This window comes from Gymnoscopelus braueri (genome assembly GCF_963280865.1).
Source record: "Gymnoscopelus braueri genome assembly, chromosome: 16".
Taxonomy (NCBI): Eukaryota; Metazoa; Chordata; class Actinopteri; order Myctophiformes; family Myctophidae; genus Gymnoscopelus; species Gymnoscopelus braueri.
Genome location: NC_137616.1, coordinates 16,129,486 through 16,148,982, shown reverse-complemented (window position 1 = coordinate 16,148,982; position 19,497 = coordinate 16,129,486). Strand labels below are relative to the sequence as shown.

At 40.6% G+C, this 19,497-nt stretch overlaps 2 protein-coding genes across 2 annotated transcripts in view; one reads left to right on the top strand and one right to left on the bottom strand.

Moving 5' to 3' along the window:
- Positions 1-9,814, bottom strand: part of LOC308102834 (sodium/hydrogen exchanger 2-like) — a gene marked incomplete at its 3' end in the record, with an annotated part of 37,247 nt that extends 27,433 nt beyond the window's left edge. The window contains exon 1 of the mRNA XM_080452688.1: positions 9,701-9,814. The remainder of the gene's footprint in view (positions 1-9,700) is intronic.
- Positions 9,815-17,036: 7,222 nt separating this feature from the next.
- On the top strand, positions 17,037-17,858 carry LOC308102833 (cilia- and flagella-associated protein 20-like; the record flags this gene model as incomplete). The annotated part of the gene is made up of 1 exon (XM_080452687.1): positions 17,037-17,858. The coding sequence occupies one exon, from the start codon at positions 17,037-17,039 to the stop codon at positions 17,856-17,858; it is 822 nt and encodes a 273-aa protein (XP_080308813.1).
- Between the last annotated feature and the right edge of the window lie 1,639 nt (positions 17,859-19,497).

Here is a 19,497-nt window from a genome sequence, read left to right as displayed (position 1 = left end):
TGAAAAAACTCAAATTCAAGTATTTTTTTCTCAGAAACCGTAAGAGCTAGAGTTACCATATTTGTAGGGGAGGTTCATAATTTAGTCCGAAATTATTACAAAAATTATCACACCATTCGGCCACATGGTGGCGCTATAACAGCCCCCTTTACGTTTTGGCCTATAACTCTTGAACCGTAGGTCGTAAAATCAAAATTTCGTTTCACCTGGATTCCTTGGGTCACGACGCATCTCCCCATATAGGCCACGCCCATTTGCGTCAGGATAGATTTTCCGCCATTTTGAATTTTCTTCAAAACACACTTTTACTGTAGCTCCTCCTCCCATATATTTTGTCCAAATTTCACAAAAATCGGTACACATGATCTCTGGGCCCATGCGATGGGTATTTATGCGACAGAATTTTGATAGTCCATACCGTTCGTCCGTAAATGGCTTCCAAAGTTAGCGGGAGGGGCCCGTTTTACAAAAAAGCCCACAAATCACGAACAAAACGTCCAGTCAATCCCAAATTTGAATCACATGTCAAGTGTGGTTTACTCAACAAATCCCCAAAATAATTTCCACTTTGATCCATAGGGGGCGCCACAAATGCTCAAAATGTAACCGTTTGATGCAAAAACCTTATTTTGGGGGGATCAATCCTCTCAAAATGAAACGCAAGTGATCTCAGGAGTTACGTGACAATGTAATTGGCACAGCTTCCGACGGTATTCCTCCCAGCGTATTCCTCGAGTCCCGGCGGCAGCGACCCGCGACTAGCGTCGGTGCAACCACACTCTGCAATTGCCCTGAATTGCGACGCGTCTAGTTGTTATTAGTGTGGTTGCCCTAACAGGGCAACCAGACTATAGTTATCTTCACGCTTTATTATTAATATAGATAAACTTTATTTCCAATCGTAACTCCTCCCACAGTTTATTTTTCCCAATTTAGTGCCATATGTCAAAATGACCGGCCTCACCGGGAATCGTGTGCTTGTATTTTGCTAAGAGATTGGTTGCATAGTTTTATTGATATTGATTTATTAGTGCATTAAATTTCCCCATCCACTTTAATGAAAAAGTGAAAAAACTCAAATTCAAGTATTTTTTTCTCAGAAACCGTAAGAGCTAGAGTTACCAGATTTGGAGGGGAGGTTCATAATTTAGTCCGAAATTATTGCAAAAATAATTACACTAATCGGCCACATGGTGGTGCTATAACAGCCCCCTTTACGTTTTGGCCTATAACTCTTGAACCGTAGGTCGTAACATCAAAATTTATTTAAATTTTTTTTCCCTAGATTCCTTGGGTCATGACGCAACTCCCCATATAGGCCACGCCCATTTGCGTCAGGATAGATTTTCCGCCATTTTGAATTTTCTTCAAAACACACTTTTTGCATATTTTCCTACAGATTTTTTCCAAATCTCACAAAAATCAGTACACGTGATCTATGGACCCATTTCATAAACTTTTCCAAACGGCATTTTGATAGTCCTTACCGTTCGTCCGTAATTGGCTTCCAAAGTTAGTGGGAGGGGCCCGTTTTACCAAAGATGCCAAAAATCACGAACGAATCGTCCAATCGATCCCAAATTTGAATCACATGTCGAGGGTGGTTTACTCAACAAATCACCAAAAGCATTTCCACTTTGATCCATAGGGGGCGCCACAACTGCGCAAAACGTTTTTGGGGGATCACTCCTCTCAAAATGAAAAGCAGGTGATCTTAGAAGTTACATGACGATGTCATTTGCCATCCGCTACATTTGTGGGAGGGGCCTATTTATTATATAAAATATTTGTATTCTCTGACCTACGGTTCAAGAGTTATAGGCCAAAACGTAAGGTGGACTGTTATAGCGCCACCATGAGGCCAAATGGTGTGATTATTTTTAAAATAATTTCGGACTAAATTATGAACCTCCCTTTAAATCTGGTATCTCTAGCTCTTACGGTTTCTGAGAAAAAAATACTTGAAATCTATTTTCTTCATTTTCCCATTTTCCATTAAAGTGGATGGGGAAATGTAATTCACTAATAAATTAATATCAATTAAACTATGCAACCAATCTCTTAGCAAAATACAAGCACACGATTCCCGGTCAAGCCGGTCATTTTGACGTACGACATTGGGGGATAAAAACTGTGGGAGGAGATGCGGTTTGAAGTTTTTCAGTTTCTCTATAACAATAGTTTGGTTGCCCTGTTAGGGCAACCACACTAATTACATGTCAAGTGTGGTTTACTCAACAAATCCCCAAAAGAATTTCCACTTTGATCCATAGGGGGCGCCACAAATGCTCAAAATGTAACCTTTTGATGCAAAAACCATAAGGTTGGGGGGACCAATCCTCTCAAAATGAAACGCAAGTGATGTCAGGAGTTGTGTGAAAATGTAATTGGCGCAGCCTCCGACGGTATTCCTCCCAGCGTATTCCTCGAGTCCCGGCGGCAGCGACCCGCGACTCACGTCGGCGCAACCACACTCTGCAATTGCCCTGAATTGCGACGCGTCTAGTTATTATTATTATTATTATTATTATTATTATTATTATTACCCTTATTATTATTATTATTATTATTATTAGGCCTATTATAATATACTGACAGACTGTGACTGGCTTGAGGCGTGACTGGCCCATGCAAGGTCGAGGCAGAAGGCCCCCACCCTAAGAGCTAGGGTTTGCCTGACGTTTCCTCCAAGGGGGTTTTTCGTTGCCACTGTCGCTAAAATGCTTGCTCAGGGTGGGACTGTCGTTTTTTTTTTGCTCTTCATGTAAAGTGTCTCGAGACAACTTGTTGTGATTTGACACTTTCATAAAATTGACTTGACATGTTAGGTTAAAACTCAATCAATTGGTGCATGTGAGTTTTTCGGTATTATAGTCTGTCTGTAACTGCTTGGAACTGAATAACATTTCAACAGATGCAATCACATGTTCCTGGCGTAAGAAGTATGCCTAATTCCAGTTTCGTCAATAGACAGACAGACTGACAGACAGACACACACACCTAATGAATGGAATGCTCTACCAAAATTAGTGAAGGAGTGCAAAACCCTTCTCTCCTTCAAATCTGCCCTCAAAGACCACCTTCAGGAGGCCGCAACTCACAACTGGCCCCTGTAAAAGTCATTACCCCCCCCCCCCCCCCCAATTGTACAATTCCTTATGCTGTTTTTCTTCCTTTTGTTGTATAAGCAAAGTGTATGGTAAAGTGTATATCAGTCTGTCTCTTAATGTCATCATGAACTGAAAAGGCCCCCTGTTAATCAAGCATTTATGCTTCTCTAGGAAATGTGAGCCTTTTTAGTTTCTTGCCTATTAATTGAAATCTACTGTAAATCTACTGCTTTTCTCTGCAATTTCTAAATAAATACTTCAATCAATCAATTCAAACCATTATGTTCAGTTCACGTAGCTCTGAGACTGATCAGAACCCCTCCCTCCGTTACACTCTGCATGGCTCTGCGCGGCCTGTGACAGTGGAACGTCTCTCTCTCTCTCTCTCTCTCTCTCTCTCTCTCTATTAACCTTGGCAACACACCAATGAAAGTATAGTCCCGTGTCAGCAACATCGTGATGGCCTAAAATTAATCTTAATAGCAGTTGTTGTAAATAATTTGTAAGTTAGCTCATGGACCTGCACATCAGTCTAAAGACAGCAGGTCAGCATTATAGACAGTTTCTCATTCACAGACATACAGTACAAGCAGGTCCCCACGTTCAGCACCACAGACAGCTCCTCATAACCGCGCGTTAAAAGCGGTTTCACTCGTTGACATGCCAATAAAGTATTGAATTCGCCAAAGCCAATGAGGTTTAGGCAATCGTGTAATGTATTGGAAGCACATGGTAATCAATCAAGTTTACCTCTATAAAATAAAGTCCCACCAGGTGATAATTCTCTTTTACCAAACATGGCTTACATTCAAGTCGCCAACAGTCGAGGAGGGAAAGCCCTCGTGATGGAATCGTTCCGTTATCTCCGGAATAAGTCCACCCCTGAAAAAATATATTGGCGTTGTGCCCACCCTGGGTGCAACGTGACCATGCACACACGGTGGCTGGATGTGCAGGCAGATGACCCAGCCATCATCACCACGGCTATAATTGAGCGGATGCTCAACCTGGTGGCAGCCGATCCAACTATCCCCGTAAAGCGGGTATATGACCAGATCGTTGCCCAAACCGCTCTGGTCCAACACATCCCCCCCTTCGAAGCCGTGAAAGCGCGTCTGGAGAGACGGCGGGCCAGGCTCATGCCTCCCATCCCCCGCAGAGTAGAGGACGTCGCCGTGCAGGGGGAATGGGCCGTTACCTGGGGAGGGGATGACTTCCTCAGTAAAACCAACAGGCAGCATGGCTTTTTGGTTTTTGGGACGGATGAGAACGTCCAGAAACTGAGTGAATGTGACCAGGTGAGAACCCCTCTTCAATAAAACGTCGTGTCAGTCAGTGAAATTAAATGTAGCCAATAAGCCAGATCATTAATTTAAATATGCATGATTATCAATGCTTGATCAAGCTAAAGGTGCTGGGGCTGAATATTTGTAATAAGGGTTTTCCGCAATAATATGACACAGGTCTAGTTTATATCAGTATGAATAAAATGCATTTTTAATGTTTTAGATATACATGGACGCCACGTTCAAGACATGTCCGAGGCGGTGCTACCAGTTTGCCACAATACATGGCCTCTACAGGGTCGTCCCCTTCATCATGATTTTAATGAGCGGCAAGACAGAGGATATGTACCGCTCTGTCCTCCGTCATGTTAAGAGGAGGGTCGAGCGGGTCACTGAAGAACTGTAAGTGTGTGTGTGTGTGTGTGTGTGTGTGTGTGTGTGTGTGTGTGTGTGTGTGTGTGTGTGTGTGTGTGTGTGTGTGTGTCCAATACTTTTACTTCTACTCCATTACATCTTAAAGGCAAATATTGTACTTTTACTCCACTACAATTATTTGAAAACGTATTAGTTACTAGTAGTTACTTTTCAGATATATAGCCTAAATGATTATATTATGAAACATACATTAACCACTTTAGCCCTATTTAATTTATACCTATTTGAAAATAGCAGATCTACAAGTTTACAACACGCAACACATTGTGAACTTGTAGATCTTCTATTTTCAAATAGTTTAGAACTTTTACTTTTGTACTTTAAGTACATTTTGATGCCAATACTTTTGTACTTTTACTCAAGTAAATTTTGAATTCTGGACTTTTACTTGTAACAGAGTATTTCTAGATTGCAGTATTGGTACTTTCACGTAAATAATTGTAATACTTTTTCCACCACTGCTCGACGCTCACTGTATCATATGTCACTGGTCACTGCACCTTGCTTTTTTATATTTTAACACCTGTCTGTCTGTCTGTCTGTCTGTCTGTCTGTCCATCCCCCCCTTGATGTCCAAGATGGAGCCCTGCCCAAGTCCTGACGGACTACGAAATGGGCATGATGAATGCCTTCAGGGAGGAGCTGCCAGAGACGCGGATCACTGAATGTTTTTTCCACCTGTGCCAGAGCATGTGGCGTAAGGTGCAGGACCTTGGCCTGGCAGGTCAGTGTTGCATGCTGTGTTAAGTTAGCAGACCACAACAAAAAGTAATTGTGTGATTTCTTCACAGGATAAAGAACTAAATATTAAAATGTATAGGTGCTGTATAGGTTACATAAATAAATAAATAGATACATATTTTAATTTCATAATAATATGCTGATGTGTAGACAATTATAATTGTTATAATAATATACATTCATGGGTAGAAGCTTTTTATATTACTACATTCAGTATTTATGAGTGCTTATGAAATGAGTATAAGTAACTTTTATTTCTTCACTCAACTTTTGCAGGTCCATACAGGCGGGACAGGCACCTGAGAGCCTGGTTCAGGAAGGCGATGTCAACCGGCTACCTCCCTCTCCTTATCCTGAGGCAGAACTTCAGGGCCTTTTGTACCAACAGAGAGACCCGCCGCCAGCTCCGCCGCTACCCCGCGATAGGTGACTTCATCCAATATATGGAGGACACGTACGTGGGGGAGCGGGCACTGTTCCCACCGGCAGTCTGGTGTGTCCATGGCCGGAACTCTGACAACCGCAGCAATAACGCGGTGGAGGGTAAGAACTTAGATTTATTTATTATTATTATTATTAGTATTATTATTATCTTTGGAAATGTCTCATTCCAAATCTGTTGTATTTGCTTCAATATCTCTGAGCAACGTGGGAATTAAATGTAAATGGGCCATGTGCCATGTGTCCTGCATGTATCCTATAGTTCTTATAAATCTATGATTATTTCAGGTTTCCATCACAGATGGAATGTCCGGGTAAACAGGCGCCGTCCATCTGGGTGTTCATCCGAAAACTAAAGGATGAACAGAGGCTGGTGGAGACCGTTTGCGGCCACGTTGATCGCGGGGATCCACCACCTACCCAGCGAATGAAGTGGCGCCGGTTGGAGGAGAGGTTTGAGAGTTTATTCATACTAAGAACAAATAAATAATAAAAGGCTGTTGCATGGCATGGGATTCAAGGAGCAGGTTGAGGCTTTGGCCTAAACTCAGCTTAGGGAGCAGGGGGTGACGATTGTTATTATATAGCTCCATTAAGAACCTCTCACTCCGCTATCATCTTGGAGCATAGCGGCGTGAGAGGTTCTTAATGGAGCTAGTTATTATAGAACGTATTGTGCACAACAAAAACGTGTTACCTATTAAAATGTATTAATGCTACTATATTGATGTATTATTACTAATATTAATGAACAAATGATTTCCTCCAACAGGCTTAAGATTCTCCGGCGCCAGTACCGCCGTGGACAGAGAACGCTGGACCAGTACTGGCATGCAGGCCAGCACTGCATCCACAACTTTGTGAATAGTCTGTCTGTCTGTCTGTCTGTCTGTCTGTCTGTCTTTCGAGTACATGTATCCTGACATATTGACCAAGCCCAAGTGCTTTGATTCTTTTTTTTGTTTGTTTCACTGTAGTGGATATTTTTCTGTTTCATAGTAGGCCTACTTTTATTTCTACGCCACTACATCTGAGGAAAATATTGTACTATTGTACATTGTGAGCATTGTGAGCTTGTAGCTCTTTTTATTTTATTTTTCTTATTTTTTCCTCAAAATATATATATTTATATATATATATTAGAAGAACCTGTTGTTGTTGTTTTTTGTGTGGAACAGGAACAGTAAAGTCCTTTATTGATACCGGACATTATTGTAACAGAGTATTTCTTCATTGAAATATTGATACTTTTACTTAAGCAAAACTTTTCCCCCACTGTGCAAATCGTTCTGAAGCTGAAGGTATAGGGTTAATTTGGATATGTGGGCACCTTTTGAATGGGTTGAACCCACTAATGTTGGGAGTCCTTTTGTACTGAAGAGATGAGCGGAATATTGTGTATGTAGCGCCCCAAAGATGCGCACAGACCCTGTAGGTTTAGCTGCTTCTACGATGACGTAGAGCGTGGCTGGCACACGGCAGGAAAAGTGCCTTTTTATTCAAGATCCTCTTCTGCACGCCTCTTGCTCTTGTTCCTTGGTGGACAGCGAATCCCCGCATATTGTTACCATTATCATATTGTGAGATATCCAATCCAAATGTATCTATTAGGAAGACGCATTTTCTTTGAGGATTTGCATTGTGCTACCAATGGCACATTCTCATGCACGTTAATCGTTTATTTCTTGCTGCGCTGTTATAATAACTGCAGTATTTACGCACAGCCTCGTTTGGTTTGATATTAGTCCAGACTGGACAGCTGTGCGATCTTATGGACGCTCAAGTGTCTTCTTTGAATAGACTATCATATAAACGCAAATGACACAAGGAATTAACCGTCTCCCTTCTGCAGATTGTAGGACAATTATAATCACAGACATTTGTTGAGAATTAGAGAGAGGGAGCCTTTGGATTTTGTGCCGCGCTGCGCCCTGCAGCCCCAGCAAAAAAAGAAAAGAAAAAGGGGGTCTCCAGTTCAAATACTATCATTTTTGGGGGGTCAGGGCCTGAAAAGGTTGAAAACCACTGGTTAACCGTGGTGAAGTGTTGGATATTGTCTCCATAGACTACAGGCTGCGCTCACAGAGATCCCGACCGTTACGCAAGAGAAGGAAAGGACAACATAATAATAATAATAATAATAATAATAATAATAATAATAGTCATAAGGGTAATACTAATAATAATATATATTAATAATAATAATAATAATAATAATAATAATAATAATAATAATAATAATAATAATTGTCATAAGGGTAATAATAATAATATATATTAATAATAAAATAGCATGACATAATAATAACAATAATAATGATAATGATGATAAGGGTAATAATAATAACAATAATAATAATAATAGTAATTGTCATAAGGGTAATAATAATAATAATATATATTAATAATAAAATAGCATGACATAATAATAACAATAACAATGATAATGATGATAATAATAATAATAATAATTGTCATAAGGGTAATAATAATAATAATATATATTAATAATAAAATAGCATGACATAATAATAACAATAACAATGATAATGATGATAATAATAATAATAATAATAATAACAATAATAATAATAATAATAATTGTCATAAGGGTAATAATAATAATAATATATATTAATAATAATAATAATAATAATAATAATTGTCATAAGGGTAATAATAATAATAATATATATTAATAATAAAATAGCATGACATAATAATAACAATAACAATGATAATGATGATAATAATAATAATAATAACAATAATAATAATAATAATAATTGTCATAAGGGTAATAATAATAATAATATATATTAATAATAAAATAGCATGACATAATAATAACAATAACAATGATAATGATGATAATAATAATAACAATAATAATAATAATAATAATAATAATTGTCATAAGGGTAATAATAATAATATATATTAATAATAAATTGCATGACATAATAATAACAATAACAATGATGATAATAATAATAATAATAATAATAATAATAATAATAATAATAATAATAATAATAGTAACATGGGCAATAATAATAATAATAACAATAATAATAATAATAATAATATATTAATAATAAAATAGCATGATGGGGGGGGTCCGTGTTTCTAAGTGGGGGTGTTTCTAAGTGGGGGTGTTTCTAAGTGGGGACCTGTCCCCGCTACTCAAGTGCCTCACTGTTGATTAAGCCTTTTAGAAGAGTCCTCATTTACTGTATCTTAACGTCAATGACCGTTCATGTCCCTTCCCCACTTTTTAGTGTGCAGTGTTTTAACAGAGTGTTCAATTTCATTAGAGTGTGCGCATTATAAGTTGCAGTGTTCTACAGTTTTATCAGTGTGCAGTGTATTCTAAAATGTTCTTATTGTTCCCCGGTCAATAATGGCTGATACTTTGATAGGCTCTTCTGCTGCTATTTAAATAAAGTTGTCATATGATTGTACACACGAAAGCCTCTTTCCGTCTTGTCCAACTTGTGTGGGGATATATATTTGGTGACAACAGTAACAGAGTAAATGCATAGTTTGTTCAGGGTCTCTCCCCTTAAAGAGAGTGGCGTAGTCACTTTGAGTTATCCAAAAGTATCATCGGTGTCCATCTGGTCACATCATGTCATTGACATCAGATTGTGAACATATAAACGCATATAAAGTGACATTACTTACATGTTGCGGGTCGTGTGTGTATCCTTGGTGTATCCTCGAAACAGCCCATCCAGCAGTCGCTAACTTTGTCCAGTAACGTTAAAGTAGCATGTATGGGGATGTGAATGACTTGCGAGGGACGGACGTTAGTGGTGAGAGGTGCTGAGCAGTGGTGGCTGGTAACAGGGGCGCTGACTTTTGTGCACGACCATGGGGGCTGAACTTGACCACCACTCGCCCCCCCCCCCCCCCCCCCCCCCCGCCCCCCCTCCACCCACTGCGTCGCGGGCATGTACGCGCGCGAAGTGCGCGCGTTTTTTTTTGTTGCTTAAAGGGCAAGACCACTTTGGTAGAGGTTTGGGTTGTGTAGTTACCTTGCCATGATGTAACTCCAAAGGTGGACAAGAAATGAGAAATAATTGCTCCATTAATTAGAAATTGATAATTAAAAATATGCTCCCCATTGACTTACATTGTACACTGAAACAGCTCTCAAAGTCACTCTTTTAGCCCATAAACGAACACAAACTAAGCTGATTCAAATAATAGAACATCACCAAACCCAGTACTGTTTATTTTTTTTATAAAAATGTCAACTTCCTGATGATTTTACTATTTGAAGATCCGGATCCGGATCCGCTGATCCAGTCCAGGTTTTTGCAACAGCCACGCACGGACTACATGGACTTCAGAATGGACAATGTAAGAACGATCACAGGAGTTACAGGCTCATTTGTACTTAATTATATGACGGAAATAACCGATGTGTCATGTTTTCCAGTTTAACATCAGGATAATAAGTATTTGAGTATATGTTTGACCATATACTATAGCTTGTTTTGTTGCCTGGTGTTGATTGCCCATGCTTGCTGCCTGGGAACAATAGACCATCTTCTTAAAAGGAAAATGTTACCACTGGCCAGTTTTATGGTGACATTACATTAGATGAAGGTGTGTAAATCAGTATTTATGTTGAGCTTATTTAAGTAAGTCTAACAGAGGTTTCATCTAAACATACGGTAACCAACCACTGTTGTGAAATGATAGTATAGTGTATGATTTACAGATCACTATTCCTCCTATACATACCTATTACCATTGCAAGGTGATGAGGTTACCAAGGCTCAACAGGAAGCATCATATCTATCTGGTGAGGATCTCATCTTAATATCTTCTTATATCAATATTATTATTATCTTCAATACTCAGTTATCTTTTCATATCTTTCATCATCGCCTGTGATGTAAACAAGCAATATGTAACTGGTTTCCATGTCTTAGAAATATCAATGATAAAATGGTCTGTGTACTTGTAATCATAAAATATTCTGCATATATTACTTAAATGTCTTATTTCACATAGTATTACTACTGTAAAAGGACTGTTCTAATACAATATTAGTATTATAAACTTCTGGCAAATACGATATGAATAAAACATAAGATAAAGACAATGAAAATGCTATTAGTTTTACTACATTTTCTTTAAAACGTTCTTTTACTACATGTGTACTGTTGAGCAGGATTGAATAATTTATTGGTCATACAGTACGGCCTATTTCTTTATCCCTCTTTCTTCTGTTGTCCTTCTTTCATCCTCTCCAAATCCTTCTCTCCTCCCACTTGCGTGCAGATTGAACCAGCTATTGAGAACCTGAACAATGTTCACCACATGCTTCTATATAGCTGCCCTGCTTCTGTGAGTGAAACTTATAATGGGCCATGCTACACAGGTAACAAAGGGGACAGGTGCTTCAGAGTGACGGCTGCTTGGGGTGTGGGTGGAGGGGTGAGTGCAAGACAATCGTACATAATTATATTGTACACATAAGCACCTTTTCAGTTCATTGTCACTAGGCTCTTTCTGACCATTCAGTATGTAAGCTAATATCTTGTCTAAAAAAATGTTGTCTCAGGTTGTCTCCAATCCAGACCCTCATTTATACACATTAGTTGTAAATGCATGATATACAGTATGAGTCTTTATTTGGCATAAATAGTAGTAACAACTAGAAACAAATTTCCTACGAAAATTTAAGTGTGCCTGCGTTGGCTGAGGAGTTGGCTGAGGGGCTTTGTTGCCGTGGTAGCGAAAAAAAGTAATAGCCTGGTCGGCCCGGTCGTTGCGCACGTTTTGATGTATACATTGGCAGGGGCGTGTCAACCGTGTGGGAGGAGTAGCATTTTGATCCCCCCGGGCGGCCAAAAAAGTCAAGAAAAAACCAGCAAAATAATGATTATAAAATCAATAAAAAATAAACCGAAACTCGGAAAAGGAAAATAAAAAAAACAAAAAATTGAAATAAAAGAGGAGCATCTAAGGAAATGTTTGAAAAAAATCTAATAATTTATTTTAATATATAAACAATTACTCAAATGGTTTCAAGTGCTTGTTTCACCCACTTTTGAAGGTCTGACGCAAAAAATTACCATTATACATTTGTTCGCAGACCCCCATTTAGGGGTAGGCGAAGTTTCGGAGCATTTTGGGCACTTTTCAAACTGGAAGTGAAGAGGTCCAAGTCCGGGTTGGACCATTGAGCTGCATACCCCTCAGAGAGTAATTTGGTGTAAAAAAAAAAAAAAAAAAAAAATAAAGTTTGGGAAAAAAAAAGGAAAAAAAAAAAAAAAAAAAAAAAGAAAAAAAAATTCGGGAAAAAAAAAGTTCGGAAAAAAAAAAAGTTGAAAAAAAATATATATGGTCCACCCAAAAATATGTCCACCCATCAACCTGCACTCTTAACCGGATCTGTAACCGTTAACATGGGTTTGAATGGGGGACTGTAAGGGGGCGTGGCTACGTGGGTGGGGGCGTGGCTATGTGGTTGGGGGTCCCCGGACCCCCAACACCCAAACTCATTGATAAGCAGTTGGCCATGTGGCCGATGAGAGGAGAAGAGATCGTGGTCCATTTCAATGTAAAAGGTGCATTACATCATCATCCTAGATGAGGATGATGATGATGAAGGGTAGGTTTGTAGAAAAAGTCTGAATTTTGGACTGAAAAGGGGGCGTGGCTACGTTGTTTCACCTATAACGTCGCCGTGGTAACGCGAAACGGTGAAAAAAGTAATGCGGTAAGTGGCCCGGTCGTCCCGCACGTTTTGATGTATACATTGGCACTAACGAGTAAACCGTGTGGGAGGAGTAGCGTTTTGCGCGGTACGTGCGGCCAAAAGGGGCGGAGTTTCGCAGTTTTTGATTAATAACGTCGCCATGGTAACGCGTATCGGAAATTCACTTCCGAGCACACGATTCCCGACCTGGCCGCACGTTTTGATGTATTTATTGTTGCGGTAGTGTAAACCGTGCGGCCCGTACGGACGGACGAACTTTTGTTGCGATACATTTTCTTATTAATAAATATGGCGGAATGCAACAAGTGTGCCACTGCCATTGCATGGCAGGCACACTTAATAATAACAAATTTACATTTTATAAGCAAAGGATAAAATACAATTGAGAATTTAAAAAAAACAAGAGTTTTATGCATTATCTTTCTTTTGAGAGAAAACTAATTGTTCTCAATAGTTCAAAGATTCTTTGAAACTTCACCACCCCAGGTTTATGAGCTTCCAGAAAATGCTGGGCTTCCTATCGGAGGTGAGGACAGTGATATGTTTTACAGACTGGAAATCCACTACACTAATCCAACCAGTGAAGCAGGTACATCATTTAGTTTTTACAACAACAAAGTTATCTTGAAACCTTAGTCTTTGAAGTTATCTACTACTACTACAAACAATGTCTATAAAGTAGAATAGAATAAATAGAATCCCTTTGAACACACCCTCGTGCAGTGAATGATAACTGCTGGTATAGAGGGAAATGATGGGTAAAAAAGGTAAACAGGCCAAAGTTTATACTATGCCTTTAATCTCTCTGATCTCTGCTGTCTCCTTTGTGCAGGTCGGAAGGACAGCTCAGGGATGAGACTGTACTATACAGACCATCTCAGACCACATGATATAGGCATAATGATGACAGGGTTGTCTGTTAATCCAATGCTGGGCTACAAAATCCCTCCAAGTGCAGCCAATTTCCACACTTATGGCACATGTAATACCTCTCTATTTTCTAAGGTATGCAATTATTGTCTCCGACTCCGCCGGAGGCGGAGAGTATGTTTTCGCTTCGTCCCGCTGTGTGTCCCCCCCCTAGCCAAGCTAACATTGGTCAAGCTCCACGTGACACGTGACAATATGTTGACACCAATGCTTTTGATTGGCTAGAGGGACGCATGACGAAATAAAATCCTATAAATAGGTGTGTCACTTCAAAATTCCAGGATCAGGATCAATCAGTCTTGATTGGAACAGTACCTTCCAGTACAAATCACCCGTCCGTGCGTGTGTCCCTCTGAGAACACCTAACATTGGTCAGTTTCACGTGACATCACAATATGTAATATAAATATATAAATAGCTTAGACAGGAGAGGCTGAGATCACACAATGCAACTAACTCCCATTACGCAAACTGAAGAAGCAAAGGCGCAGACGGCCAAAGCTAAGAAAGCATACTCATCTACAACAGTAACACAGAAGAGGACTATAGAGTTGAAACCCAGCAACCCTATGTAAATTACACCACTGCTGAAAAACGTCCCAGCCCAACAGTAACGTAACTAATAATTGGGCCGCGCGACCCGGAAATTACCGTAATAATCCTAAAACGGGAGCTAAAAAAAAAAAAAAAAAGACTTTTATTTATTTATTTTTTTGGGGGGGGGGGGGGGGGGGCGTAAATGGCGCGGCCGTTCTGGAATTTTCCCGAATTTCCCAGTGGCCAGCACGTCCCTGACAGAAATGAATTCCCCACCCTACAATTAGTCAACATGGAGGTATTGCATGTGTATATACACTCAGAAACAAAAAAAGTTGGATTTTCATCATAGCCGATGGCGGCCATTTTTGATTTGGCCATTGCGCCATTCGTGGCACTATGGCGGATGAGCACCTCTGTGATTTTTCATGTCTAGGTACCCATTGACTCAGTCCAAGTGAGAAATTCTCCTAACACCAAATTGCGAACGGTTCTATAGGCCAGGTACAGGACTACTGTGCAGATAATGTGGGGAGATAATGGCAAACACTGAATGTCCTAAAAAAGTATTAAAGCTACTCATTTGAAAAGGCTATCATGTTTCAAAGTACTTATATGGACCCTACAAACAAAATGGTGCCAAAGAGATTTTGCCACCTTACGTGTCCCTGACTTCTTGTCTGGCCCATGGACTATAAGGACAATGCAAACTATCAAGCAAGTTGTCATTCATAAATATACTAAGTTACGACTACTTGACCACTCGTATTATTGCATTATATGGCAAAACTAACCACTGCAAGCAGACAAAAAATACATACTCTTGCAAGACGAAGGTTCTAGGTCTGCCCATTGATAAAATAGCCAAATCCTAAGATTCTTTGCTGGGATGTGGTTTCAGACAAAATTGGCTTTTCGTTAAGACACATTCCAGCATCAGGCACATCACTTTGCAACACGTCATGTTGACACGTTTTAAAATGCGCATTTGACAGCATAATAATGGCCAAAATTTGCAACAGCTTCCTGTCAACCCGACGAATAATTTTCAACCACAACTGGCCAATAAAGACCACAATGAAACCTCACTTGAATGGTTTAGTCTTGATGGGTTGGCTTTTAAAAGAATGTCCAGCTTGAGACTACATGCCTTCATTTCCAGTTACCATTAACACATTTCTACAGCTGATACACACAGCGCGGCCTTACCCCCAAGCAATCCTCAGCATGTTGATTGAAGCCTTGTTCAGCTTGACAAACACGCCGCTGAAAATCTGGCGCAGTCGGAGCAGCTGCAGAACTTTGCGGACCTTGGGACGGACACCGTTGATACTAAAATACAAACAGGTTTTGATTAGCATACAGTTTATTAAATGCATAGGCCGTAATAAAATGTTGATTGTGGCTTCAGACAAAATTGGCTTTTGTTAACACATTGGGTGCCAGAGGTTTATTAAAATATTATACGTTGAGTGCCTGCATTTCTTCCATCCACTTGCGTTATACGTTTCGTGCTGTAGAAGCCCCGACGCGGAAGTGCATGTAAACAAAGCGTGCGTGCAAGACGGCGGAGGGTCCCGACTAACGCCTGGAACAATAATATTTCTAACGCGATCCTCCATTGCAGCGTGATCGCCGATCGAAAACGGCTCGTTTCCACCACGTTAAAAAGAAATGGAGATATTAAGCTTTTAGTCAAGGAGATAACATTGAAAACGCCGACCGGAAGGATTTTTGACATGGAGCCAGATCCAGCCTCTTCTTCTCAGAAACTCCTTGGGTGATGTCAAAGTTTCGTTTTAGCGCCCCACGTGGCCCACATGTATAAAAATAGAATTGGGTCAAAAACGGTCCGGACCGTTTTCGGCACTTCTCGTTTGGATCCTCAAAAACGGTCCGGACCGTTTTTGGCATTCAATGTGTTAAAAGTTCAATTTCATCATAGTCGATCAGTCGGTGAAAGAAATGATCATCATTAACCACGTTCCATTAGCAGTGCATGTCAAGGTCATTTGACACATTGATAGGGGTGATGCTGACCAAGGATACAGGAAGAGTGAGCACCTGACTATTGTAACTCAATGTTTAATTGGGTATTAAGAATTTGGAAAATGGTTGCAAGTTACTTAGTTAAACGTGATTTGAACATGCAGTGCATCATTTGACCTAGATTTAACCTTAATGACTGGCTGAGCCAATAGTTTTGTGGGATAGGTTTGGTGCAGACCATCGGTGTATTCGTCGTCCTGCTGTGATAGTTGCTCGCCCGAAACCGATGACGACTGTTTCTATCGTCTAATACCGTTACCTCACATCATATCATTCATTGTCAATGGGGTACATAGGTAGAGCGATACAATATCTCCCTCTAGTGAACACAGAGGGGATAGAGCTGTGTGTGTGTGTGTGTGTGTGTGTGTGTGTGTGTGTGTGTGTGTGTGTGTGTGTGTGTGTGTGTGTGTGGGGGTGGGTGGGTGGGTGGGTGGGTGGGTGTGTGTGCACTCAGGCAGCCAATCTAAAAAACCAGAGCTACACTAATCAGTGTCAAGCCTTTCGTGCAACCCTAACCCTTACATTACTATGCCCCTCACATGTGGAACTGTCTACAATCAGTTTAGGGTTAGGGTTAGGGTTAGAACTGTTGTCCTATACGGACAATGGTTTGTGCTTCGTCACCGTTACGTCATGCCCAAGTCATAGGCCTATATAACGACGAGCAGTCGATTGAAATCAAGTCATTGAATGTAATCTTACTGAAGTTTTTGATTGGCCCAAACAAAACATTTGTTGTTGGACCATACTAACCACAGAACAATGTTTAACAGCACATATAATCTCAGTGGATTATTGACCGTTTTATATAGCATTGGCAGCAAACCTCTTGAGTTATGGGGTACAACGACCAGATATGGTCACGTCGAGAGAGTCACAGACAATGACATCCAGTCAATGGTGGTGGAGGTAAAGGGGAAAAACGTCAGTACCACATATATAACATGTCCTTCAGACCCCCGTAAGTCGATGGGCATCACTCTTCCCTATCTGGTATTGATTGTTAAGAACCCCAAAGGCCATTTCAGCTTTGAAGTAACGGTATTAGACGATAGAAACAGTCGTCGTCGGTTTCGGGCGAGCAACTATCACAGCAGGACGACGAATACACTGATGGTCTGCACCATGCCCATGCAGCTGGACGAAGGCTGGAATCAGATTCAGTTCAACCTGAAAGACTACACCCTTAAAGCCTATGGAACCAACTTCGTTGAAGCGCGACGCTTACAGATCCATGCTAACTGTCGCATAAGGAGGGTGTATTTCTCAGACAGAATGTACTCACCAGATGAGCTCCCAAATGAGTATAAACTATATCTGCCTATTAAGAACAATAGGGAAAATAGGCTTCTGCTCGAAGGGGACCAGAGGCAGCATGTGGAGCCAACCAGAAGGGAGGGTGAAGAAGATGAAGCCTCAGACAGGACCCAGGGATCACAGGGCAAGGAAGCAGAGAATGGAGGTCACCAAGAGCAGCCCCCAGAGGATGTGCCATCCACTGTCACTAGCACACCTGCGGAAGATGAAGATGATGAAGAAGAAGAAGAAGAAGATGAAGCCTCAGGTATATGTAGCCCAGTCTAAAAACTAATCTCATAATTCATTTAGACTATAGGCTTAAATTCATGCTATAAATAAATAGGTCTAAAAAGTTTAACTTCATATGGTTTAAATAGGGTAAAATATATAGGCTATGGAAGAATGCCATGTGTTAAAATAGGAAACTAATCTCCAGTCCTTTGAGTTAAAACCCTGTAATCAGTGCAGAAGGGCATAGTTTGTTTGAAATGTACATGGCCGGCCCAGTACATGTCTGTAGGCTTACAACCTATCTTGTATCAATCTTGAGTTTCTTCTGTTTTGATTTGTTCGTGCTTAATTGACAACCAATCAGGAGTCCAGTCCCAGGTGGAGGGGTGGGTTCTCAAAGCCTGCTAGGGAACAGGTGTTCCAAATGAGATAATCAGCCAGCTAGGGAACTACAAAAACTACAATCATATCCTGATCACCCATAGAGATTCACTACAGTGAGTCAGGTTCTGAGTAGAGAGGGTCTGACTGGACGCTGTTACTGGGAGGTAGAGTGACAATGTTCTTATAGCAGTCTCATATAAAGATATCAGCAGAACAGGGTCCCTTAATGCAGCGCTTCCCAACCGCGGCAGGCGGACCTTTTTGGGGCCGTGAAGGAATGTTAGATGTGCCGTATAGAATTTATAATGAAAAAGAAAGAAATCAACCCCCTCCCCCCAGAACAATACATGCTGCCTTGAGCCATTGGCTCATCGTCCGTCGCAGGCACACATCCAGTGAATCGACCCTTGCACATATAAATGCAAATGTGTGGCTTTGTCTTCATGGGGCCATCATCTGTCTCGTCTGTAGGCAGGTATTCAGGGGTGAAAGTGGGTCGGAACGGGCCGATACGGCAGACCTGAACTCCGTACCGGCGAAGAGGGGCTGTCAAAAGCTCATATTATAACCTGCCATGATGATTGATTGATTGATTGATTGATGTACTTTATTTAGTAAGACATGAGAACAACAGTATATGGAAGTACAAATTCACAATACAAGGTCTACTAAACTGGAAGACACATAAAGCACTAAGCTTGTTTAAAATGAGATCCCCATGCACACAAATCATGATACATATAAGAGACAGACAGATATACACTCTACTATACAGAACGTCATACAATCAGCTTACAGGTTACTGGTATGAAGAGTGAAAACTATGTAAGAAACTAAGGGAAGAAGCCTCCTGAAGGTGTATCTTTAGGGAAGTTTTGAAAGTGAGTAGGGTTTTACACTCCTTTACTCCTTTTGGTAGGGCATTCCACATTTTTGTTGAATAGCATGAGAACGAGTTCATTCCCTTTGTTGAGCCAAATCTGGGTTGAACATGATTCGTGGAGCTGCCTCTGGTGTTATGATAGCTCCATTAAGAACCTCTCACTCCGCTATACAGCTCCGAGATGAGGTTCTATGTGGATGTCACCCAGAATCGGTGGGACGGCCGCAAAGGCTCCGCTGTTTACCCTTTTGTCAACATCGTATCCCAAAACTAATGGTAGATTCCACACCGCACGGATGTTTAAGGTTTGGTCCGGGGCAAAAACAATGTTTCCCATTGTAGCCAAACCGGGAGCAGTACTGGCAGCGGACGTAGGGGGGTTTTCCGGGTTGAATGGGAAACATGGCCACAGGCTGACTAAATAAG